The 26,526-nt window shown below is 50.9% G+C and overlaps 1 protein-coding gene across 1 annotated transcript; it reads left to right on the top strand.

Annotated features, from left to right (window-relative positions):
• LOC122385522 (ly6/PLAUR domain-containing protein 6B-like) lies at positions 1-25,579 on the top strand. Its single transcript, XM_043373860.1, has 5 exons — positions 1-43; positions 17,871-18,362; positions 19,224-19,310; positions 23,664-23,794; positions 24,003-25,579. Exons 2-5 carry the CDS (start codon positions 18,221-18,223, stop codon positions 24,231-24,233), a joined length of 591 nt encoding a protein of 196 aa, XP_043229795.1. The 5' UTR covers positions 1-43; positions 17,871-18,220; the 3' UTR covers positions 24,234-25,579.
• Positions 25,580-26,526: the final 947 nt, after the last annotated feature.

The raw sequence follows: 26,526 nt of genomic DNA on the forward strand, positions 1-26,526 counted from the left end.
ACGGGGCAGCGAAGCCGAAGCCGACAGCGCCGGGTCCGCTGCGGTCGCCGTCCTCTCACTTTCGATAAGATTTTTATCGCTTTTTTTAAAGACAAATGTGTTATACGATTACGGTCTATGGTAGCACACATCAACTAAATAAAAACTCGCCTATGGGTAAGGGCATAGGTGTAGGAACGTTTTCGAAAGTGGGGGGGCCAGGCTCCCAGAGGCTCAAAACCTCACCTACCCCCAAAATCCATTTTCTCCTCGGATTTCGGCCACTTTATTTTCGCAAGCATGCTCAAATCGGTTAAAAAAAGTGACAAGAAAAAAAAATCGACCAAAATCTCAGGGAGACTCCCGTCCAGATTTAAATCTCATGGACGCGTCCCCCTGGCCTCCGCAGCCGCGTTGGCACCAGGAGCGGATCCAGGAGAACTCCAAGGGGAGGGTCATGAATCGAAGTAGTGCCCCTACCTAAAGGTACCCAAAATTAAAACCTCAACGGATTTCGGCCACTTAACCCGGCACCGCCTGGGCTATTTCCGTACCCACGACAGCCTGGGGGGGGGGGTCGGATCCGACCCCCCCCCCCCTGTTATCTCGAGAACCAATGGTCGTATCGAGCCCCGCGAGGCGGCGTTCGAAAGGTCTCTACGAGACCTTCCCAAAGCACTCTTAAGATTTTAAGATTGAGGTCAACTTTCGGGTCAAGGTCAGGTCAAAGGTCAAATTCAGGGGTTTGCATGATTAGGCTTACGGACAGCAGAATCGATAGCTGCTGCTCGAAACTCACCAAAAATGACCTCAAAGGCCTAGTGAAGGTACCATGTGCGTATAGGGGTCATACTAAGTACGGGTCAAGGTCAGGTCAGGTCACGAAAGGTCACGGTTTTCACTATCTGCTACATAGGCGTGCGACACATGTTTTATGGCTTATTTTTCACGCCGAATCCGATGATAATGGTTATATGTGACCCCAAGTCACTGTGCTGGTGATAAGTGTGCATTGAAAGCATAGAAAATCGTTTATACCATACATAACTAAAGGAGGGCTGAGAAAAAATGTCAATTTTTCAACTTTTTATTTTTGACATAAAAATGCACTTTTCTAGACGAGCTTTGTCCCAGGAATCTAGTGGTGCCATTTGTTTTCACATGCGATGTTCAGAAGTGCCTCTAATTCACGAAAATGCTTATGACGTCACCATGCCCTATGCATGTTGGAGCTATTTTTTACAATTTGGGGGTCAAAAATCAAGATAGAAAGTTGAAATTTGGGGCATCTAATGTTCTTATAGAGCTCTACAACATATGTTCCGTTTTTTTTGAAATTCCCAAAATTTTGGATTTTATTAGCTGTTTCCCAAAAAATATAGTTTTTTGAATTTTTAGGGGTGAAAAATGCATTTTATGGAAAATCCGAGATAGCCATTTTAAAGAACTCGTTGAGCTGCGTCTTTTCATGTCCTTAATTAGCAATTTGCTTTAAACCCTGATTTTTGGCGATTTTTTAAACATTTACCACTTTTTGACTAAAAACGCCATGTAGTAACATCACTAAAATCGATATATCTCAAAAAATTTTGGAAATTTTTTCTTAAAAATTGCACAGGAGACGTCAAATTGATGGGGGAGAAGGTATGCCAAGTTTCAAGTAGATAGCGAAAGTGGTTCATGAGTTATTCAAGAAAAACCGAGGGGGGGGTCGGATCCGACCCCCCCCCAGGCGGTCGCGGGTTAATTTTGGTGGTGCCCTATTTTCTTTTCTTTTTTGCGCTGGCAGGCCTGTGGTGCCCCTGGCGGGCCTGTGGTGCCCCTGCTAGGCCGCAGGTGCCCCTGGCAGGTTTGTGGTGCCCCTGGAAGGACTGTGGTGCTTCTTACGAGCCTGAAGTGCCAGCGACAGGCCCATGGTGCCTCTGCGAGGCCGGTAGTGCCCCTGCGAGGCCGTGGTGCCCCTGCTAGGCCGCTGGTGCCCCTGGGCCCTGAAAGGACTGTGGTGCTCCTGACAAGCCTGAAGTGTCCCCGACAGGCACGTGATGCCCCTGACAGTCCCAGGGTGCCCGTGCGAGGCCAGTGGGTGCCCCTGGCAAGCCTGTGGTGCCCCTGGCAGGTCTGTGGTGCCCCTGGCAGACCTGTGGTGCCCCTGCTAGGCTTCTGGTGCCCCTGACAGGCCTGTGGTGCTCCTGAAGGGACTGTGGTGCCCCTGGGCCCTGACAAGCCTGAGGTGCCCCTGACAGGTCCGTGGTGCCCTTGACAGGCCCAAGGTGCCCCTGCGAGGCCGGTGGTGTCCCTGGAAGGCCTTTGGTGCCCCTGGAAGACCTGTGGTGCCCCTGACAGGTCTGTGGTGCCCTTGGCAGACCTGTGATGCTCTTGCTAGGCCGATGGTGCTCCTGACAGGCCGGTGGTGCCCCTGTCAGGTCTGTGGTGCCCGTGATAGGTCGGTGGTGCCCCTGGTAGGCCTGTAGTGCCCCCGGACCCCAAGGGGGCATGACCCATGTGACCCTACCTTGGATTAACGCCACTGGTTGGCACCCATGCGAATTCCAGAAGCATCCAAAAACTTTTTTATTACGAGCGAGCGTGAAACGTGAGAAGTGAAAAGTCAGCAAAAGGTGTGTGTGTGTGTGGGAGGGGGGGGGGCAGTTAACATTGCTGGCCCCCATTCGAAAGTGGGGGACCATGGCCCCTTGCCCCCCTGTTCCTACGCCTATGCCAGTAACCGATCAACTAATGCAAGGCCGCCTAACATAAGTTGTTAGTTTACGCCGTTTACGCATTCTGCTGCGCCAGTATTGTCTCTCTTTGCAGCGCGCGCTGCCCCTAAGCTGCCACTTATTGCTTCTAGCAAAATTTCCTTTCATTGGGTGGAGGAAAATTGCACTCAATAACGATGAAGCACAAATGGAAATCGTCATGGAAGGGCAGGCCGGAGAACTGTCAAGTTTGTTCTTTGGGGTGGTACCTACAAAAACATTAATGTTCGGCAAAAAGTGGGGGGGCCAGTTAACATTACTGGCCCCCCCACTATGAAAAGTGGGGGGGCCACCGGCCCCCCGTCCCCCCCGTTCCTACACCTATGGGTAAGGGCATGGTTGAAGGATGAAGGTAAGGGCATGACCCGACATGATGACATATCACATGACGTCTGCGCTTGGCAGTGATGGATCCAGAGGGGGGTCATGGGGGCCATGCCCTCCCCCTTGGGCCTCCCGGGGGGCACCATCACGCATAGGTGTAGGAACAGGGGGGGACGGGGGGCCGGTGGCCCCCCCCCACTTTTCATAGTGGGGGGGGGGCAGTAATGTTAACTGCCCCCCCCCCCACTTTTTGCCGAACTTTTTAATGTCTTTGTAGGTATCACCCCGAAGAAGAAACTTGACGGTTCTCCGGCATGCCCTTCCATGAAGATTTCCATTTGTGCTTCATCGTTATTGAGTGCAATTTTCCTCCACCCAATGAAAGGTAACTTTGTCAGAAGCAATAAGTGGCAGCTTAGGGGCAGCGCGCGCTGCAAAGAGAGACAATACTGGCGCAGCAGAATGCGTAAACGGCGTAAACTAACAATTTATGTTGGCGGCCTTGCATTAGTTGATCGGTTACTGGCATAGGCGTAGGAACAGGGGGGCAGGGGGCAATGGTCCCCCACTTTCGAATGGGGGCCAGCAATGTTAACTGCCCCCCCCCCACACACACCTTTTGCTGACTTTTCACTTCTCACGTTTCACGCTCGCTCGTAATAAAACATGTTTTTGGATGCTTCTGGAATTCGCATGGGTGCCAACCAGTGGCGGATCCAAGGTGGGGTCACATGGGTCATGCCCCCTTGGGGCCCGGGGGCACCACAGGCCTACCAGGGGCACCACCGACGTATCAGGGGCACTACAGAGCTGACAGGGGCACCACCGGCCTGTCAGGACACCATCGGCCTAGCAAGAGCCCCACTGGTCTGCCAGGGGCACCACAGACCTGTCAGGGGCACCACAGGTCTTCCAGGGGCACCAAAGGCCTTCCAGGGGCATCACCGGCCTCGCAGGGGCACCACCGGCCTCGCAGGGGCACCTTGGGCCTGTCAAGGGCACCACGGACCTGTCAGGGGCACCTCAGGCTTGTCAGGGCTCAGGGGCACCACAGCCCATTCAGGAGCACCACAGGCCTGTCAGGGGCACCAGAAGCCTAGCAGGGGCACCACAGGTCTGCCAGGGACACCACAGACCTGCCAGGGGCACCACAGGCTTGCCAGGGGCACCCACTGGCCTCGCAGGGGCACCTTGGGACTGTCAGGGGCATCACGTGCATCATGCCTGTCGGGGACACTTCATGCTTGTCAGGAGCACCACAGTCCTGTCAGGGCCCAGGGGCACCAGCGGCCTAGCAGGGGCACCACGGCCTCGCAGGGGCACCACCGGCCTCGCAGAGGCACCACCGGCCTCGCAGAGGCACCACCGGCCTCGCAGAGGCACCATGGGCCTGTCGCTGGCACTTCAGGCTCGTAAGGAGCACCACAGTCCTTCCAGGGGCTTTACAAACCTGCCAGGGGCACCTGCGGCCTAGCAGGGGCACCAAAGGTCCGCCAGGGGCACCACAGGCCTGCTAGGGCAAAAACAAATAAATAAAAAATGAAAATAGGGCACCACCAAAATTAAGTGGCCGAAATCAGTTGATGTTTTAATTTTGGGTATAGGTAGGGGCACTACTTCGATTCATGACCCTCCCATTGGAGTTTTCCTGGATCCGCTCCTGGTGCCAACGCGGCTGCGGAGGCCAGGGGGACGCGTCCATGAGAATTAATTTCTGGACGGGAGTTTCCGCGATATTTTGGTCGATTGTTGTCTTGTCACGTTTTTTTTTTAAACCAATTTGAGCATGCTTGCGAAAATAAAGTGGCCGAAATCCGAGGAGAAAATGGATTTTGGGGGTAGGTGAGGTTTTGTGCCTCTGGGAGCCTGGCCCCCCCACTTTCGAAAACGTTCCTACACCTATGCCATCACGGATGTTTTGTTTTTTAATTCATCACGGTGGTCACCGACGGGAGCTTCAACCCAGAGGTCTCCTAAGGGCCGGCACCATCCAGAAGGTCTATCGGAATAGGGTACCGTTTCCGGGGTCTCCCGGAGGCCCATTTCTGTCCCTCGCCTCGGGTGGGGCTATTTCCATCCCGAGGTCCGCGGGGGCACCATCTCGAGTTCTCCGGGGGCACTAGTCCCGAGTTCTCCGGGGGCACCATCCCAAGGTCGGAGGGGGCACCATCTCGAGGGTCCGGGGGCACAATCCCGAAGTCTCCGGTGGCACCGCCACCATCGCAAGGTCTGGGGGCACCATCCCGAGGTCTGAGGGCAGAGGGGGCATCATCCCGAAGTCTCCCGGGGCACCATCACGAAGTCTGTCTCCGGGGTAGAGATTGCAATCCCGGAACGTTTTGCCAATCCCGGGACCCCGAAATTTTCATTATTTCGGGATCCCGGGATCCCGGCATCCCAGTCTTGTCACTACAGGTCGTAAGAATGATTTCCTACTGACATATTTTGCGTCTTTTAGCTTACCACAAACAAAGAGGCAACCAAAAGCCATCCTTAGACCATGTCATTTGCATTAAAAACGATTGAATTTGCGAATTGACCTGACCTTAGGTCACCGATATCAAAATTCCGAGAGAAACATTTTGTACATAGGTACTATTGTTGTTATCAATCGCTGAAAGTTTCAAAGCAATCGGTCACTCGGTGTAGCTATGGCAGACATTGAAACTTGTATGAGGTGACGTCACTTGAAGTGACCTAGTGACCTAACCTTAAACGACCTTGGTCTGAAATTTTCACAACATGTGTAAAATTGATGTATGATAAGGTGTGCCGCCGTTTTTGAGATATTCGCGAAAAACCACAGGGGGAGGGAGTGTTCAAACACCCCCTCCCAGCAGGGCGCGGGTTAACCTTGTCTCAGAGTCTTGATACGGTCCCACTAAGCCACAGCCCACAAGAGCCCCGATTTAAGTGCTCCGGCACTTTTGCGCCAATCGAGGCGACACTGATTGTTTGTTTCGAATGAATGTGTTAAAAATATATGAGATGAGAGAGATGAGAGCCCCCACTGTTACGCCCGGCCGCCGGGGCCGGGGGCACCTGCCGCCGCTGGCGGTGCGTCGTCCCGTCGGTACCGGCGGCTCTGAGCCGCGGCCCCGTCAGTCGTCGGTGAGCGGCCACCGGGGCCGGGGGCGTTCCGTGCACTGCACAGCTGGTGACCCGACTCGGCGCCCGCCCGTCCGACTGCGGCCCGAGTGTGCTGTGGGCTGGGGGAGGGGTCCGAGCGACAACCATACGCCGGCTGCTGGTGACGGGCCGGGCACTCAGTGGTCCATCGGAACACTCACACCGGCACGGGGCCTCGGAGCGGCACTCAGATCGGCAGAGAGCGACGGCACCCGGTGGGCAAAGAGGCAAGAGAGGCACTCAGTACGGAGAAAGATTGTCATTGGCCCTCCATCGGGCAAAGAACGGCACTCATTTGGGCGGTAAGCGGCACTCAGTTCAGTCCCGCAGATAGCGGCACTCAGTCCAACAGATAGCGGAACTCAGTCTCAGTTTATGTAATTTTGTGTTCATGCTACTGTTCAGTGTTCAATGCTACGTGAGCATTTTAATCCATTAGTAATATGTTGCAACGCTTAACGATGATTTCTTTATGTGGACGGCTTATTCTTCGTTCTTAACTTCTTGCCTCTGTCATGTGTGTGCGTATGTAAGTACTTACCTACAAAGGTGAGTGTTAGCTCCCAACTGGAATCTTACGGTAACCCTCTGGCAGTGGCGTAGACAGGGGGGGGGGGGCATGGGGGCCATGGCCCCCCCTTTCCGCCCAGCCGCCCAGATGGCGCCCCAATTAGCGCCGACTAGGCTGATGCCGTTTTACAGAGGGAACATGAATTAAAAAGCGATGTGCAGGCAGGGATCGAACTCAATATCTCTTTAGGGGTGCCTGGACACCCCAATGTTCTCCAGGGCACCCCCAAATAGAACCTGAGCCCCCCAATGTTTAAGGGCGCCCCTCCGGAAACCAGAATAGGTATTCCGAACCCCCAGGGTCGATGGCGCCCCTGAAAGCCGCTGGCACCCACCTGAACGGAACAGTCGCCCCATTTAAGGTTGATTGCACCCCTCTGAAGTTCACAGCTGCCCCATTCGGCCCCATCCAAGGTCGATGGCGCCCCCTGAAACCACTGGCGCCCCTCTAAAGCACTAGCATTCATCTCAAGATCACAGTCGCCCTATCTGAGATCAATAGCGCCCTCAAGAGAGCCACTAGCGCCCCCCTTGAGACTGAAGTCGTCCCGCTTGAGACTAAAGTCTAATAACTAATAACTAAAGTCTAATAACTAAAATTCAAGCCCAATGACGCCCCTCCAGAGCGTCCGGTGCGCTTCTGAAGATCACAGTCGTCCTCAGCCGAGGTCGCTGGCGCCCCTCAAAAGTCACTGGCGCCCATCTAAACGGAGATCACAGCTGCCCCATCTTAAGATCGATGGCAGCCCTCTGAAACCAATGGCGCCCTTCTAGAGTACCCGGCGCCCCTCTGAAAATCATAATCGCCCCATCCGAGACAACGCCCCTTGAGACTACAGTCTCCCCCCCCCCCCACCCAAGTTCAAGGCGCCCCTCTAGAGCGTCCGGCGTCCTGCTGAAGGCAACAGCGGCCCCATCCATGCCCAATGGCGCCCCTCAACGCACTTCTAAATATCACAGTCGCCCCATCAATCCAAGGTCGCTGGCGCCCCTCAAGAACCACTGGCGCCCACCTAAACCGGGACTTCAGTCGCCCCATCCTAAATCAATGGCGCCCCTCTGAAACCACTGGTGCCCATCTGAAAATAACAGTCGAATCATCCGAGATTAATGGCGCCCCTTCAAAGCGTCCGACGCCCTACTGAAGGCAGCAGTGACCCCATCTAAGCATTACACCCCTCTAGATCACCCGGTGCCCTTCTGAAGATCACATTCGCCCTATCCGAGTTCGTTGGCGCCCTCCAGTAGTCACTGACGCCCATCTGATTGGAGACTTCAGTCGCCCCGCCCCATTCAAGATCGATAGCGCCCCCCCCCCCGAAACCACTGACGCTAGGTAGGTAATTATTTGACAATGGGGCTGTCTCATCGACACCAAGGACCCTTTTCAAGATGCAACAGCCAGGCGGCGCCGAGCTGGGCTAGGATGTGCCAAGCGTTTCTTATAAGGCAGCCTCGTTAGTGCCACCCCTCGTTGCGATACCGCCCCTCAATGCGACGCCGCCCATTCACCGTACAATGCCACCCCTCAATGCAAGTGCTGCCCCCCAGCGCATTGCCGCCCATTATTGTGATGCCGCCCCCGCCTAGCAGTGCGGTGCCGCCCCAGCGTACGCCACACCGACGGAACGATCACTTTTGAAACTTTCAGAGATTGATAAGACTAACAATATGTATAAAATGTTTATCTCGGACTTTTGATATCCATGACCTAAGGTCAGGTCAATTTTGCGACTTCTCCATTAGGTAGGTATAAGTCAATTGGAGAAAATTGAAATGCGCTTCTTTTGGACGAATGTGGTTCAAAACCCTCTCAAACATCGGTTCATAGGTAAACATAACACACTGAATCGACAAAATGCACCTGTGACCCTTCTGTGTGCCCCTGAGGTCATCTCAGGTCATGAACGGTCACCAGCATTTTTTTTGGCTATACCTTTTGATAGAGACGTGCTAAAGCGGTGAAAACACGTCAGCTGTGTTCAGCTCGACGATACGGATCGGGTGATATGCAGCATGACCCTGTCCGTCAAGGTCATGACCTTGACCTGAGGTCAAATTTTCCAAATGACCTTTCAAGGTCAACGTATAGTTCATTCGTCGCGTTTTGACGAGAGGAATACGATGCTGGCAAAATAAATGTCGTCACTGTCTTGAGTCAAAATTTATTGCAGAAAACGGTTTTAATAAAAACTGTTATTTTTGGAGCTGTTTCCCTCTGGAGGCTAGTGGCAGTCAGTCACTGGAGGCAGTCATGCATGTCCACAAGTAGGGGCTGCACGCACTAGACATCGAATTGTTAAGGTGATGTGTGGAGAAAAAAAAAACAGAACGTATGTCAGCGTTCGGTCGCCTCTGACTGCAGTCGCTGCTGGTATGACAATGAGTTGGGATCTCATGGTGGATCTCATGGTCTTAAATGTTCAAGTCTTTCCTTGATTCCAATTTAGGCAATAAGTCGCAGCGTGTATCCTACATACGTGCACTCTGAGATTCTAAACACGGCAACCCCAGTCGACTACAGGCTGCAGCCCACAGGTCACTTCGGATCAGTGAGTGAGCCCGTATATTTTCTTTTTTTGCAAAGAATAAAGATTCTGCCTATCGATCAACGTATAGTTATTTTACCGTTTCGAATTCGCATGGATGCGTATTTTGAGAAAAAAAAATGTCCGTAGCCTGAGCTCGTTTCCTATATCATGCTAAAAATTCATCTAGATCAAGGTTTTTTGATAAAAAAACACTAGGCTGCAAATTGCATTAGATTTTATGAAAATCAGCGAAAGCTGGTTCTTATGTATTTTGCAACACATAGTAAATCATGCATGAACATAACGTTACATTTTAGACTGACACCCCTGTCACTAGCTGACAATGGCGCCCCTCTCAAGGGAAAAAGTCGCCCCCTCGAGCACCATGGCCCCCCTTTCGCTGATCTCTGGCTACGCCACTGCCCTCTGGACAATGTCGCTAGTGGCTTCACAGCTTTTCATCCCGCACCCAAAACATCTTATCATTTAGTCACATCAGGCATAGGTGAAAGCATTGCTTGCCGTGTAGTTAGTGTAATAAACTGCTATTCAACACCCCTACCGCTGAGAAAATTGTAGGTGTAGGTACCATATAGAGAAAACTAATGAATGCGCTCGCAGATAAGATAAAACGTTTCGAATAGCGGCGCGGCTTTTACCATGTTACGGTTTATTTTTTGATAATACGAAGATTGTGCTGATATTTTGCTTTATCAATGTGAATGTTGACAATTTCGCTATAATACCTAATAGCCGTTTTCAGGGCTATCCGGCGAGTGCACCTGATTGAACCTGATTTGACCAAATCTGCACTTCATTTCTTTTACAGCAAATATCTTTATTTTATGAATTTATTTCAGTGTTTTAATCGATGATACTCTCTGATAATATAACAAAGCAGGAATTTAAGCAAATAGTGCAACCCTAGCTGATAGCTACTAAGAGAAACAATGAACCTGATTTGACCAAATCTGCACCTGTCTGCACCAGATGTGCACTAAATGTGTACCAGATGGCCGTCGTGAAAACGGCTATTACCTATCATTAGGTATCATTTTCCTCATCATTGTCAATCTCATAATTGCCTACTTGTTTCGTTGTTTCGTTCACCTGAAAATCTCTCTCTCTCTCTCTCTCTCTCTCTCTCTCTCTCTCTCTCTCTCTCTCTCTCTCTCTCTCTCTCTCTCTCTCTCTCTCTCTCTCTCTCTCTCTCTCTCTCTCTCTCTCTCTCTCTCTCTCTCTCTCTCTCTCTCTCTCTCTCTCTCTCTCTCATTTCATCTCGCACAAGGAAATACACTCGCTCACTCAGTTATTCTCTCTCATCCCACACCGTAGACAGTGTTTACAGTTGCTTCACGTGCAAAAAGAGAAAATTATCAGATGTTGTTTAACTGAGTTGTTCAACGTCTATACGATTAACATACTATTAAACGTCTAGTAGACATTTTGTCTAGTCTGAAATATGTCGTATTTTTATATAAAATGTATGTTTTACGTTAAAGCGCCCAAAGATATCGGCGGTACGGGATGAAATTATTAAACCGCTCGTAGGTAGAAAAATATTTTAAACGTCTCGCCTATCGGCTCGACGTTTAAAAGATTTGTGCTACCTACTCGCGGTTTAATATATACTATAGGTATCAAATTTCCGTTGCCGTAATGCTTTCTCTTTCTTTTCACTCATTTTCCTTTCGGCGCCTGTCAATGTCTGGCCGCCCCGGTGCGTTCTTCTTGTTAACGCTGCTCGCTGAGCACGCGTGCCGTCGAAGGCTAATTAGCCCGAGGGCATGGCCAGGCCGACATCGATCGGCCCCTCCCCGCCTCCCCCTCCCCGACCCGCCCCGGTGCGCCGCAGTCGCCCTCTGTTTGTCAACACTGCTCACCAGGCGCGTAACTACGAGTCTGAAGTTACTGGGGACCACATGGAGGGCCACGAAGATTTTTTTCCGGATCAGCCTTCGCCCGAGTGTGTGTGTGGGGGGGGGGAGAGGGGGAGGCGTTTTTGACCACACCTGTCAGTTATTTGTTGCGCGTGATAAGGAAAACCGCGGCGCACACCGCTGCGAAACTTGGTATGGCTTATGATACTTCAATTTTGCATCGTGTTTGAAAATTTTGACCCCAAGTCACCTAGGGTCAGGTCACCAGGTCAGTAAAGTGACCATGCCTCTCAAAAACTTTGTGACTCTGTCATTCCTACAGTTTAAATCCCAGAAGTTTGAAACTGAACCTTTTGCATGAGGAAATCAGTATGAACAATTCGAATATCTCAAAGTTTTCACATCGGTGACCTAATGTCAAGGCCAATTTTACGGCCTCTCAATTATAAGTCATTGGGAAAAAATTGAAATGCTCTTCTTTTGGCCGAAAACACATTCAAACACCGTGAGTCGTGACACAGACCTTTTGCATGAGGAAATCAGTATGAACAATTCGTTTATCTCAAAGTTTTCACATCGGTGACCTAATGTCAGGTCAACTTTTTACGGCCTCTCAATTATAAGTCATTGGGAGAAAATTGAAATGCTCTTCTAAGTTCTTTTGGCCGAAAACACATTCAAACACCGTGAGTCGTGACACAGGTAAACATGACACACCGGAAAATTGCACCTGTGATCCCTTCTATGCCCCTGAGCTCATCTCAGGTCATGAAACATCTCCAACAGTTTTTTTGTTGCCACAACTTTAGATAGAAACGTGCTAGAGCGCTGAAAACACCATGAACGTGTTTAGCTCAACAAACCAATCAAATGACATGCAACATGACCTTTTCCGTGACCTGGACCAGGAGTCAAATTTTCAAGTTGAACTTTTCAGGTCAACTTATATTTCATTCGATGCGTCTCGACGAGACAAACGCGATGCCGGTAAAATCAGCGTCATATGTACAAGCTTGGAGTCCCAAAGTTATGATACAAAAACCTTTTCCGCAAAAACGCCAGCCTGGAAGCTAAACCGTTGACCTTAGGTCAAATCTGAGAACATTACTCAGAAAGGCCTTTGAAAAAAAAGCTATCAAATGCGCTTTCCCGCAGCACTGCAGCTCTATTGGTTTCTGACTTATGAGCCGATTTGTGAAAAGTTGCCAAAATTTGGAACAAAAGTTCGTGAAAATTCTATATTTGGTGACCTCCAGTGACCTCAGCGATGACCTGATCTAAAATGGCATAGGTAATTCTGAAAGATACTGTAGCGAGCTATCTGTTGCTTTTTACCGCGTCTTTCTAGCTTGCTTACTTTCCGAGATAAATGGTGTGGCACCCCCCCCCCCCCCCCCCACCACCACCACCACCATGGCGAAGTTGGCTGAGAGGCCCATCCGGGCGCTGGCTAAACAAAACATCCATAGTTTGGTTTTCCGTTGAGTCGTTGACTACATATTACTCTTCACGTCGATTTAGAGACAATAATTCGATATTTAAGCAAATTGAGGAAGTCGTCGGTTTTACTGGGGACGGTCCCCAGTCACCCAAAAGATACTGGGGACCGGTCCCCAGTGTCCCCAGTGGTGGTTACGCGCCTGCTGCTCACTGCTCACTGCTCTGTGCTCACTGCTCTGTGCTCAGAGCTCAGTGCTCAGTGCTCACTGCTCAGTGCTCACTGCGCCGTGCCCACTGCTAACTGCTCACTGCTCCCCGCTTGACTCAGTGCTCACCGCTCAGTACTCACTGTTCAGTGCTCAATCAGCGCTCAGCCACTGGAGGGTCGACGCTCAGCCACGTATGGCCAATTGATCAGCGCCGCCCGCGCTGCTGCCGCCGCTGCTGTGTGGGCGGGTTACGTGCCGCTGTTTTGGTGCCAATAATACCTAACTGAATCGAGCAGTTTGCTCAACTCCGGCATGATCACTGACCATTGACCGGTCTCTTGGGTCGGTCATTGGTACATTTACTACTGGCGTGGGTTGACCACATCGTGTATGAGTAAAATACGTGTATAAATCAGTTTAAAGGGAATAGTTAACTTTCACGAAAATAGTTTTCTTGCAATGGATTTATGTTTTTCATGCTCAAAATGATCAGCAAAGAAAATAGAACCTTATAAAAAAGTATTTTCTATATTTTGATAGGAAGGAATAACTCATCAGTTTTAAAAGAGGGAAATGACCCCTGTAAGGCACACATTTCTCAGCAAGGTGCACCTTTTTCGGGACGAGAAATGGAATATCTTTGCCTAGGGTAATCGTTGGGCCGTAAAAGCTCCTGATTTGTGCTTGTCTTAGCTCAAGCTACGGAACTGCTGTTCCAGTTCAACATCCCATGTTAACCCTCGCCCGCACATGCCATTTTCCCATCCTAGAACGCACATGGGGGGGGGGGGTGGTTGCCACCCCCCCCCCCCGCGCCATTTCGTTCCTGTTGAAGATAGAGCTTAGCGGTAAAGACCGAAAAGATTATTTGGGAAGAGACTAATCCAATGATACCCAGTTTTACCTTCTCAGGTCAGTCATTGACCTTCCAGGTCAGGTCAAACTAAAAAATGTTGCTGTTTTGGGTCACCGTTGGATATCAAGTGCGCTGCTTATCATATACCGATGACGATGCCGTTTTCTGGTGCCAAGCCAGCTAGAACCTCTTTGTCACACTACCCGACCAGGTTTTTGCTGCTGAGGTCATTTCAGGTCAAGTTAGGTCAAGGTCAATTATATGTGTTTGTATGTCTGTGTGTGTCTGTGTGTATACTGATGTGTGCACCGATTGTTTATGTGTCCATATTACATGAAATCATGATCTGAGAAGCTTTTACCAAAAATGCAGTCAAAAAAACTTAACAAAAAGTAAATTCCGCTTGCCTAAAACGCAATTATCTTAGATGACCTAGGTTGACCTTGACCCTGACCTTCACCTCTGTACATCGTCGAACAACATGTTCCATGATAGGTGGGAGGTAATACTGGCAAAAAAGGCCGAAATCAAGGTGTCAAAAGCTCACAAGGCCTATAGCCAACGCAAGATGTTGAGAATTGGCCATTTGGGTCATGACATGACCTGAAAAACAAGGTCATATCTCCGAAACCAAAAACCACAGAAACTTGAAATTTTCAGTGGACATCAAGAAAGGACAGAGGAGCAGCTATACGAAAAATCAGCCTTCTAGCTCTAAAAATGTTGAGTGCAGAGCAGAAAGACTACCTGGGGGGGTGGTGGCAACCACCCCCCCCCCCCCCCATGTGCGGGCGAGGGTTAAAAGCGAACTATTTCCTTTAATTCGAAATAAATTTTATACCAAATGTAATTTGTGACAGTGTTCAGGCTATTCGGGTAGCTGACATATTCGGCCCTTCAGATTATGTGAATTTTGCCGAAGTTTTCAAGTAAATCTATTTTACATTTTTGTTACTGGCAGAATTGCCGTCGCTGTGTGTAAGGTGAATTTCTAGTAGATGAATATTTGATCAATAGCGCGGATGCAGTAATAATTTCCGCCGGCGTGGCGGGATCGATCAATTGATGAGCCATCTGAGATCCTTTTCTGGCCGCCCGCCGGTCTGGTCTGCGGCCAGTGCAGGTCCGCCCGGCAGGGTCTCCGGTCGTTCGGTCCGCCCGGCACGGTCTCCAGCCGTTCGGTCCCCCCGGCACGGTCCCCGGTCGTTCGGTCCGCCCGGCACGGTCTCCAGCCGTTTGGTCCGCCCGGCAGGGTCCCCAGCCGTTAGGTCTGTCCGGCAAGGTCTCCAGCCGTTTGGTCCGTCCGGCACGGACTCCAGCCGTAAGGTCCGTCCGGTCCATGGTCTGCCGCTGCAGCTGGTCTTTATTCTCCGCCCGGACAGGACCAGGGCCCAGTGAACTCGGGCGGAACTTTAGGGCCGATAAAGCCCGCAAATGGGCGCGGATCGATGGGCGGGCCTTTGTGACACAGACGGTCGGTGCCACTCAGAGAGGGCGTAAACCGGTCATCGCCTGCCGAGTTGGGCCGGAGACGCAGCTGATAAAAACGGCTAATGAAGAAAACTGCGTGCCTCTCGAAACGTACCTTATGACCTTCAATAAGATGAATATCTGTGGATGTATTGGACAGAAAAATAGCACCTATTTTGTTTGGTGTTCGTCATGTTGTCCTTACTGTAGCTTTTTCAATGTCATCCTTGCTCTCCAGCTTTCAGTTAGATAAGTCACAACTCATCTCGAGACGACATACGTGTATACCGTTCTTGCCTAGATGAACACAGTAAGTACAAATCGACTGTAACTGGCAGATGTTACTATCGGTCGGGTCTTATAGATACACTCTCCCCATATCCCGCAGTGCTCTCTTCTGCAGCCTCCACGGTTCACGCCGGCCCTGACCTGGGTCGGGTCAGTGGTGACGTCACTATATTGCAGACCGGCGCTACGATTGTCAGTAAATAGCCCGACATCAGTATTGTGACGTTTTTTTTCGAAGGATCTGTTCGATAAATAAGTTATTGCAACCTTTGCATCTTCATATCATTTTTCATTACGTTCTGTATCCTTACCAGCTTCGCCACCTCTATGCCGAGTCATCGGTGTCTGTTTTTGCCGTCCGTCGGGGCCCGAGGTGGCCGATCTGAGGCCCCGAGACGGAGCCGGACCGCAGCGGAAGCGCGCAGCCGCCTCGGCCGACTGTAAACGAGGCCTTATTCAAATGGGCGGCACCGGGTGTCAACAACAAGGCTAAGAACGGGGACCGAACTCAGCGTCAGCGTAAACATCAACGGCGTGCGGCAGCGCCGTCATACAGGACTCTGCCAGAAGTGCGGTCTCTCAGGTCACCCAGTGCACGGAGCGTGACACACTGAGGTGATCCGACATTTGGTGACCAAACGGGACTCAGGCTGGTTTATGGTTATCGCAAGAACCACAGCAGATTCTATTGTTAACTGTAGGTATAGCTAAAATTCATATTAGAATTCCGATATCCGATCAAGCTAAATCTATCGATTCAATTGTTCCGCTACATAATTTGGCTGATCATCGAGCACATCTATCGTTAGGAAGAATATAGGGGAGAATGGGGTGGGTTGTATCAGTTTTTACTCCGAGACCCATAACCTCGTAACTATCCGTGATAAACTCATTATTTCCATACTATCTCCTTCCTTGATTCTTCTGCTTTTTTGTGCAAAGTAACTTTTCCGCTACCTCTTCCAGTTTTTCTTCTACGGTCTGCCGAATAGAACAATGTTTTTTATACAACTTGCCCCATGGCTTGGGTGAGTTTATCACATGGTGGGGTAATTTGTATCACTAGTTCACGTTTCAGGGAGTGTGCTTGCTACTGGTTTTGAACATAACAACAACATTAAATGGGGTTAATACAATGTACATGCTCAAAGGCTTCACTTTTATTAGACCAAACTTAGGTCAATCCGAACGAAACATCGAAACGAACGAAACATCAACAGACTAGACGCAAAAGTGACCCGCTAAGAGCAAAGAAGCCAACACATTGTGCCGAAATGGATCGAGTATTGACTAGCTACCTACAAACGCGAGCCAGGGCTTAGCTTTCGCGATCAAAAGCAACATACCCATACACACCCATACATACATACATACATACATGTTACAACATACCCCACCCGGCTCTGATACAACATGTACCTCGCCGCCATCTTGGGAAAACATTCTCGTGCTCAAAAACAGCGGACAGCTGGAGAAATCCATTTTCACTCACGCAGCCTTAGAACCTACCCTCACCACCGCTACGGAGATCTTTCAAATTCGTGCACATCTAAATGCCCAAAACACACATTTTCTTGCAACTTATTTTTTTAGAATGACATTAAAAAACATAAAATCGGCTCTCACCTCGAGACGCGTCCACCCAGCCACGCGACAGAACAGGGAAAGATGGCGACCGGAAAACCTCGTCGGCTGGTCGTGTCACGATCGCCATCTATTGGATAAGTTTGGCACAATTCGCCCTGATACAACTTGGACATGATACAACTCTCCCCGCTCTCCCCTACCGCTAATATTTGTGTCTTAAAGTGACCATGCCACCGTAGCATTACTTTTGAGTTGAGATAGCCAAATTGGGGTTCCTGGCTCGCACTTCCCGGTTTGGCGCTCACAACATCGAGAAAGGCATTATTTAGGAGACATATGATTTCAAAGTTGCAGCACTTTGGTTTCAGAGGGGCTAATGCATTTGAATGTCCCTTTGAATTTGTGACGTCAGCGCAGATCTAACGATTTTAAAAGCTTATACTAACATCTTTGTGAAGCAGTGGTGGTATATGCTGTTTGAGCGCAGCATCTGCCGCACTTTCGAGATACCAAATTATTTTTGGGACGTCGAAGGTACAGCGAATGCTCCGAAAAATAAACAAAAGTAATTGTCTAATATCTCAAAAACCAGTTTATATTTTTCAATGAAATTTGGTAGATATTCATTTTTGCTCAATCTGAACCATGAGACACCACTTTTATGCCAATTCATTAATTTTTTGAAGGTGGGATACAGATTGGCCCTTTAATTAACTCATAGCAACCAATAACCCATTAGCCAGTGCTCGTATTTATATCCTAACAGCTTAACGTCAATGACACGATTCGGCCTGTCCATGCTTCCCACCCCGGATACGGCGAATAACGGGCTTCTTCTGTGCCGACAGCGGCTGCAGTGTAGAGGAACAAAACGACCGACGGCGGTGCCTGGAATGGCTGGGTTGACGCAGCGCTGAGGAACGAGTTCCGGCGGCAGCACCGAAACACGACCGACGACAGTACCGGGGTTACGACGAGGAAACAACGTCGAGGTACGACAGTCGACAGTGCCGTAAGGTACGACAAACAAGCAGCATCGTGGTGCGATAGGCGACAGTGCTAGACTACGTCAGTGAGAGGACACGACCAGTGCCAGTGCCAGAGTACCTCTGACCTACCAACCGCGCTGTCGGTACGAACGGTTGCGTTATCGGTGCGACGGGCCGGCGGCGTCGGCTGTCGCTGACGACGATGCGCGATGCTCCGCTGGCGGCCGTGGCTGCCGCCTTTGCTGCCGCTCCTGTCACTGCTGACGCTCCTGGTGCTGTCGGACCTGACCAGCTCCTCTCCGACCGCCGCACCCACGGAGACCGGCGCTGGGTGGAGCCCGCCGGCGCCAGGTCAGTGACGATCCCGGGTACCTACAGCAGCCCCACGTATTTACCATTGATAGTTCAACCACGGGTGCTCATCAGAAAAGAAATCGAAAGAAAATAATTGGCAGAATTTAGGTTTTCGATGTATTTTATCTGCTGGAGACATGCGGTTGAGGTATGACCGGTAACTATACGTTTGTGTACATACTGCAGTGACTGTGCTAATGTAGCTGTATCTGGTCCGTCTGCGTTGGCTACGTTCGAGTGCTCTGTGTGCTCCGTCTGTGTGTTTGCAGTCGGTGTCTGTGTGTTTGTAGTCTGTGTTTGTTTGTGTGTGCAGTCTGTGTCTGAGTGCTTGCAGTTGGTGTATGTGTGTTTGCAGTCTGTGTCTGTGTGTTTGCAGTGTGTGCGCTTTGTGTGTGCCCTGTGTATTCCGCCGGCCACTCCCCCGCCCGGCCGGCGGGCGGAGAGCGGTCCGGCCGGCCGGCCCGGCTCGTTACCAGCCCATTAAGGCCCGTCGGCGGCGCCTATCTGCACTGCGCGGCCGATTTCCGCCCCGCCCGGCCGGCCGTGGCTATCGCTCTCCCGCGCTGCAGAACCACCATACAGGAATCGACACACCGTGTCACGGGCCTTCCGCTTCCCACTGGATCGCGGCGATCTAGAGTGGATGCCTACGAGCATCACCATAGTCCATCAGAGTACCTATATCCGTGATAAAGATACGAGCGTCCATAGACGGCATAACTGATGTTATCTATGGAACGTCCAACATATTCAGAATCATTTTTTTTTTACAACACTACTTATATGAAAGCGCCCGTTGTAGCACAAATACTAATGATCATTAAGTCGTTTTCGTTATGGCCTTCCCTTTTGTTGCAGTGAATCACTTGACGTGCTACTTCTGCGAAAACGTCGAAAACAACTACATCTGCAACCGGTTCGCCATCGACCACCCGTGCCCGGCAGGTCAGTGCAGTGCGCCATCGACCATCCGTGCCCGGCAGGTCAGTGCAATGCGCCATCGACCATCCGTGCCCGGCAGGTCAGTGCAGTGCGCCATCGACCACCCGTGCCCGGCAGGTCAGTGCAGTGCGCCATCGACCATCCGTGCCCGGCAGGTCAGTGCAGTGCGCCATAGGCCATCCGTGCCCGGCAGGTCAGTGCAGTGCGCCATCGACCCAGGGGCTTAGCCAAGGGGGGGCATAGGGGCCATGGCCCCCCTGGAGCCCAAAAGAGCCCCCATCGCGGTGTCATAAGTACGGTAAGGGGCACAATAAAAGTAGCGTAAGGGCCCCTCGGGGCACTCCACTGGGTTCGCGGGGCCTTTCGGGCCTGAGACCTTGCCGCTAGGGCCCTCTGGGCTCTCTTCATTGGTTATAAAAGGGCCCTTCGGGCCTGAGGCTTTGCCACTGGGCCCCTCGGGCCCTCTCCATTGGGTTCGCAGGGGCCCTTCGTAATTTTAAGGTAGTTAAGCAAATAACTACGTCATGAAATTAAGAAAATGTTGACCCCTTCGCTCACATGGGCCCCTTTCGGTCTGATTGGCCCCCCTGAGGAAAATCCTGGCTACGCGCCTGGCCCTGTCAGGGGTCCTTAATATGCTCAGAGAGTTTTCCTGTAGATCAGAGGACCCGTCACGCGCGCTCAGGGGCCTCTTCATGCACTTAGAGGGCCCTGTCGTGTACTCAGAGAGCCTTTCTGTGGCTTAGAGGGCCCCGTGAAGCGATCAGGGGCCCCTCCATGCGCTCAGGGGGCCCTGTCGTGCATTCAGAGGGTTTTTCTGTTTCTTAGAGTGCCCTCGTCAAGTTATCAGGGGCCCCGTCAAGCGAAGTTAAGACCTTGTCACTGGGGCCCCTCTGGGCCCTTTCCATTGGTTGTAAAAGGGCCATTTGGGCCTGAGACCCTGCCACTGGGCCCCTCGGGGCCCTCCATTGAGTTCGCAGGAGCCCTTCAAGCCTGAGACCTTGCCGCTAGGGCCCCTCTGGGCCCTCTTCATTGGTTATAAAAGGGCCCTTCGGGCCTTAAGTTTTGCCACTGGCCCCTCGGGGCCCCTTTCCATTGTGTTCGCAGGGGCCCTTCGGTTCTCTCAGTTCTAACATTTTTTTCATTTTTTAAATATTTTTTTTAATTTATTTGGGCCCCCTCCAAAAAATAGTGGATGAAATCCGATGACTTTTTGGATTTTGAGGGGGTTTACCTTGGGCCCCTGTAAGCTTGGCCCCCTCCTGGAGGAAATCCTGGCTACGCCCCTGCATCGGCCATCCGTGCCCGGCAGGTCAGTGCAGTGCAGTAGTGTGGAGATGGATTCAACCCCACAGCGGTCCCTGTTCACTGATATAATATTTATTCTTTCCATCCGATCGGTGCATGCTGGCATTGTTTCGGGTAATTACCTCTTACAATTATTCGGCAATGGGAACTGCTCTTCCTGACCCGTCATATCGTCGGCAGAAGCATATAGTGGTATGCTATGTAAGTACCTACTCCGTTCCACTGTGTGCCAAGAGTCGCTGACATGAGCAGTGGGCACTTACCGCTGCCACCGCAAATATACACGTACCGCATGACGAATAGGAGAGGAGAGGAGAGGAGAGGAGAGGAGAGGAGAGGAGAGGAAGGGAGAAGAGAGGGAGGGGGGAGGGAAGAGGAGGGGAGGGGAGGAGAGAAGAGGAGGGGAGAGGAGGGAAGCGATAAGAAAAGTGATTAAATATTAAATCTTCAACCTCCTAAATCGTCCTACTTTGGACAAAAGTAGAAGCTATCTCACTAGAAGTCTCAAGTGTTTGGTAACCGTCCATCATACGCTGATATTCACCCACTTTTCCATTTGCCCTGCTTCCCGATAATTATTCCGTATCAATACGATGACAAAAAACTGTTTTTTTTTTTTTTGTTGTGGGTTTCGGGCATATGATTTATACCGTGGATATATCGTATGCAATGAACGGATTTAGTTTCCACGAGCGGTTGGATGTGAACATTAGCGGGGTTGGAAAAGTTGAAATACATATGAATAATGCACCTGCTCACTGCTTACCATTACGCCCTAGTGATTCTCAATAATCGGGATTCGAGCATTAACCCGCGCCCCGTAGGGGGGGGGGGGGCGAAACGGCCCCCCCTGTCCTTTTCCGTCGATATCTCCTAAACGGCTAGAGATATCGCCACCAAACTTTCAGGAACCCTCCGGGCATCAATTTTACACATTGTGACCAAAAATTTTCCAAAGGCTATGATATGTTGGATCTTCTGCCATTTTCGACCGAAAAAAGACCTTCGCGAGAAGAGCTGTCAGGCCTACAGCTTTGAAGATACAGAAAAATGATCAAAAAACATAAAAGGTGTAGAATTGACAGGGCTATAAAACTGCTATCTCGGATTTTTGACATTTTAGAGTTTTGACCCCCAAAAATCAAAAAAGCATTTTTTGGATATATTTGCCGAAACATCCAAAAAGTTTTTTGAGTTTCGAAAAAACCGGAATATATGCGATAGTACCTACCGTCTTCTACCTACATACCAAATTTCCGATCAATATCTTGTTTTTTGGCCAAGTTATAGCGAAAACACTGTTCAAAAATGATAACGTCAAATTTTCAAACTCAATTTTGGCAATTCTAGACCACGTAGAGCAAAACAAAGACCACCATTAGACTCCCCGTGACGAGCTGCATCGAATCGATAGCCATTTTATGCAAAATATCAACTTTGAAATTTGACCTAATTTGACCTGACCTTTTTTTTTTTTTTTTTTTTTTATAAATTTAGTCCGAATCTTTTGATGGGAAGGATTCACAAGGACAGAGCCACCGCTAAGCGAAGCTTGTTGCGGTGACCCTGCCCTCTACCCTCCGATCGCGCAATTCCAGTTCTATGGCAGAATTTAGAGTCCAAAGTTTCACGTGCGCACAAAGCCGCGCACGGCCGGTCCCCTCACTGACTTCACCTGGCTACGGCCTGCCACCAACCGCAACCATACCTGTCAGGAGGCCCATAAATGTCAAGCGCCCGTCGCGCTTCGAGCCCGGACTGTTGTAACCGGGAACGCGTGCTCTCACCACGCGGAGTCCAACGCCCTACCAACTGAGCTACGGGACCTTGACCTGACCTTCACCAAAACGTGACCTAAGCTGGCCCCAAAGGCTGCCTGACCCACATAATCGCATTTGTCATGTAAAATGGACCATAAAACATGTATCACACGACACTTTCATATTGTGACCCCCAGGTGACCCCCAGTGACCTGACCTCTGTGACCTGACCTGGTATCATTGACCTCAGATAGCGAAGTATGTGTTTGACGAACAATGTACCATCGACGGTTTTCAATAACTTACCAATTTGCTCGATTTCACAACACATTTCTTGAAATGCCTGTGAACGGTGAAAATCCGACCTTTGACCTGACCTGTGACGTCATCGGTTTGACCTAGGTCAATGAAGTTTGGTCACAAGGTAGTTCCCCGGTGGGGCTATCGAACGCCGTTTGAATTTTGAAAATCGACCGGTAAATTTCCGAGATCTTAGGGGGGGGGCGAAACGCCCCCCCCCCCCCTACGGGTGGTAGGGTCCGCCGATAGCCCTACGGGGCGCGGGTTAACTAGGTCTGGTCTGGTCGAACCTGAAATCTGACCGGCTGCTCGGTAGGCGGTAGGTTCATTGCTTTGTTGAAATATGACCTTTTGTGCCTCTTTTGAACGGAAGAGTAGGGCTAGATATTAGTTTGAAGGCTATACTGCGCACGTCTTCGGCGGAGGGTAGAGACCCATCGTGTGGATTGTGGTATAGATCTCTCTGCAGAGGGTGCTCATACAGGGAGAGTGGTGGCCGGTAACGCCCCAGCGCTCCCCGTCCCCGGTCACAACTCGTGCTGATCTCTGATCTTCACTCATCACTGGCGGTCGCCACTCCCGTAACAGAGCGCAGCGGGACGCGGCACATCTGGTATAGTCATTCCGCCCTGTCGTAGAAAGGACACTGTATCAGGATTGTGCCTGCAGTGTTGTCCTGAGTGAGCCGTTCATTGGATGAAACAGCACGCAGTGGCAAGCTGAGCAATGTGCAGTGGCCGCGCTTGTAAATTTGTGAGCTGGTCTTGCCTGGGATCAATACCGGGGATGGAAAGCGGAGGGAAAGTTTCTCAATGCGTCGTCGTTAGTATAGAAGGCTTTACACAATCAATAAGCGCCGATAGCAGTTCCGACCTACCGCAGGTGGCTGAGCACTGAGCGGTGTCCGTCCCGCCGTCCGCAGGGACCACCTTCTGCCGCACTCTGCACATTTCTGAGCACTGAGCAGTGTCCATCCCGCCGTCCTCAGGGACCACCTTCTGCCGCACCCTGCACATCATGGACACCCGCGGCGGCAGCGTGGTGGTCAACAAACACTGCGCCACCGAGGACCAGTGCCGCGACGACCGCGTCGGCTGCCTGCAGCAGGACCACCAAAAGGTAGGAGGGCGGGGTCCGGGAGGACCACCAGAGGGTAGGAGGGCGACCACCAAAGGGCAGGCGGGCCTCTCGCGCCTTTGTACGCCACTGTGTGCCACTGTGTGCTGTTTTGCTTGCGTTCAGCTGAGCGTCTGGTCCCCCTTGGTGACTCGTCTTATCCCCAGCATGGACGTGCGTCTCGTGTTGTAACCAGCGCCGTCTCCGGCAGACGTGCGTCTCGTGCTGCCACAGCTCGTACTGTAACGAGCCGGTGCCCACCAACTACTCCAACGCCGTGCGGCAGCCCAAGCCCACAGCCCCCACTCGGGCCGTCAAGTCGGCCGGCGCGGCGGCGGCGCCCCGACTGCTGCTGCTGCTGGCTGCGGCGGCGTCCCGACTGCTGCTGCTGCTGGCTGCGGCGGCGTCCCGGCAGCTGCTCAGTGGTAGCCGGCAGCTGTGACAGCTGCTCAGTGGGCAGCTGCTCTGGCCGGAAGAGAGCTGGTAGCTGCGCCATTTGGTGTTACACAGTCGCTCTGACCAGACTGGCGACGTGCCGTGCTGCTGACCGCGGAAGCTGCTCCGGTCGGGCGGGGAGCAGCGCTGTGGCAGCTGCAGTGTATGTACACGCTCCGATCAAACAGGAGACATGTTGTGCAGCTGACCGTGTTTGTGACTGCACCGATCGGGCCAGACTGGCAGTCGCACTGCTGAGTGCTGAGTGGGGCACCTGCCTGTGTGGGCAGTCAGAAGCGGTGCTGTTGGTTAAGCTATACCTGTGCTTGGGAGGCCAATTTTACAGCTGTGATGCGTGATACAACTCCACCGGACACAATGGAGCTGTATGGGAGCAGACAGAGCTTGGCATGGGCTGATGCCGTTACGGCATACGTAGACGTGTGAAAGCTCGGCGGACGAAGGGAGCAAACGGCCACGAGGATAACTGTGTGTATCATCCCGGACCAGTGAGGCATTGTTGTGCTTGACTCATGAGTCGAGTCAGAAATTTGACTCAAATCTGACTCAAATGAGTCAGGTTTGAGTCGAGTCGGATAAAATGTTGAGCTGTTGAGTTGAGTCAGAGTTGAGTCGGACAAAAATATTAAGGTGTTGAGTTGAGTCAGAGTTGAGTCAGTAAAATAACTTTTGACATTGCGTTGAGTCAAAAACATTTAGGAACATGAGTCAGCTGACTAATCTTTTTAGAAACAATATATAAGCTTTTCTAACAACTTAGGCCTGGCCCTGCTGCCGGATTCCCCCCCCCCCCCCCACTCAACAACTTTTTTATCTGAGTCAATTTTGAGTCAACACACTTGACTGAACAAAAAAGTTGAGTCAAGTTGAGTCAACTCATACTTTCATTGAGCCGCTTGAGTCATGAGTCGAGTCAAGGGAAAAAATCAGCTCCTTGTTTGAGTCAGAGTTGAGTCAGGGCTTTCTTAAGTTGAATGATGAGTCGAGTCGGCATACTCGGCAACTTTTTTGAGTCGAGCACAACCCTGCTGAGTGAGGCCGCGCGGTAAACGGTCGGTAGTTGTTGGACAGCTAATGGCTCATTGTCTCAGCTACGAGCGGGGCTGTTCCGAGAGAGCTCACATCCCGCTTATTGTTATGCTACTGCTGTTATGTTGTCCCTATTGTTGTAGTGTTTGAATAGAGAATTGTTATCGACGGCGCGTCACCAGCGCAGTCGATAACTCGCCTGAGTGACTGTTCGCTCCTGATGACGTTATTAGGAATCCTGTGGAGAGCAAGGTTCAGGGTGACAATGAAGTCTGTGGCTCGAACTTGGGTTGAAGTTCTGGTAACTCACTACTCAGAATGAATGCATTAACCCTCGCCCGCACATGGGGGGGGGGGGGGGGTTGTTGCCACCCCCCCAGGTAGTCTTTCTGCTCTGCACTCAACATTTTTAGAGCTAGAAGGCTGATTTTTCGTATAGCTGCTCCTCTATCCTTTTTTGATGTCCACTACAAATTTCAAGTTTCTGTGGTTTTTGGTTTCGGAGATATGACCTTGTTTTTCAGGTCATGTCATGACCCAAATGGCCAATTCTCAACATCTTGCGTTGGCTATGGGCCTTGTGAGCTTTTAACACCTTGATTTCGGCCTTTTATGCCAATCCTACCTCCCACCTATCATGAAACATGTTGTTCAACGATGTACAGAGGTCAAGGTCAGGGTCAAGGTCAACCTAGGTCATCTAAGATAATTGCGTTTTAGGCAAGCTGAATTTACTTTTTTTGAAATTTTTTGACTACATTTTTGGTAAAAGCTTCTCAGATCATGATTTCATGTAATATGGACACATAAACAATCGGTGCACACATCAGTATACACACAGACACACACAGACATACAAACACATATAATTGACCTTGACCTAACTTGACCTGAGATGACCTCAGCAGCAAAAACCTGGTCGGGTAGTGTGACAAAGAGGTTCTAGCTGGCTTGGCACCAGAAAACGGCATCGTCATCGGTATATGACAAGCAGCGCGCTTGATATCCAAAGGTGACCTAAAACAGCAACATTTTTTAGTTTGACCTGACCTGGAAGGTCAATGACTGACCTGAGAAGGTAAAACTGGGTATCATTGGATTCGTCTCTTCCCAAAGAATCTTTTTGGTCTTTACCGCTAAGCTCTATCTCCAACAGGAACGAAATGGCGCGGGGGGGTGGCAACCACCCCCCCCCCCCATGTGCGTTCTAGGATGGGAAAATGGCATGTGCGGGCGAGGGTTAAAGGGAC

The sequence above is a fragment of the Amphibalanus amphitrite genome, unplaced genomic scaffold, assembly GCF_019059575.1.
Source record: "Amphibalanus amphitrite isolate SeventyFive unplaced genomic scaffold, NRLGWU_Aamphi_draft 000221F_arrow, whole genome shotgun sequence".
Lineage (NCBI taxonomy): Eukaryota > Metazoa > Arthropoda > Thecostraca > Balanomorpha > Balanidae > Amphibalanus > Amphibalanus amphitrite.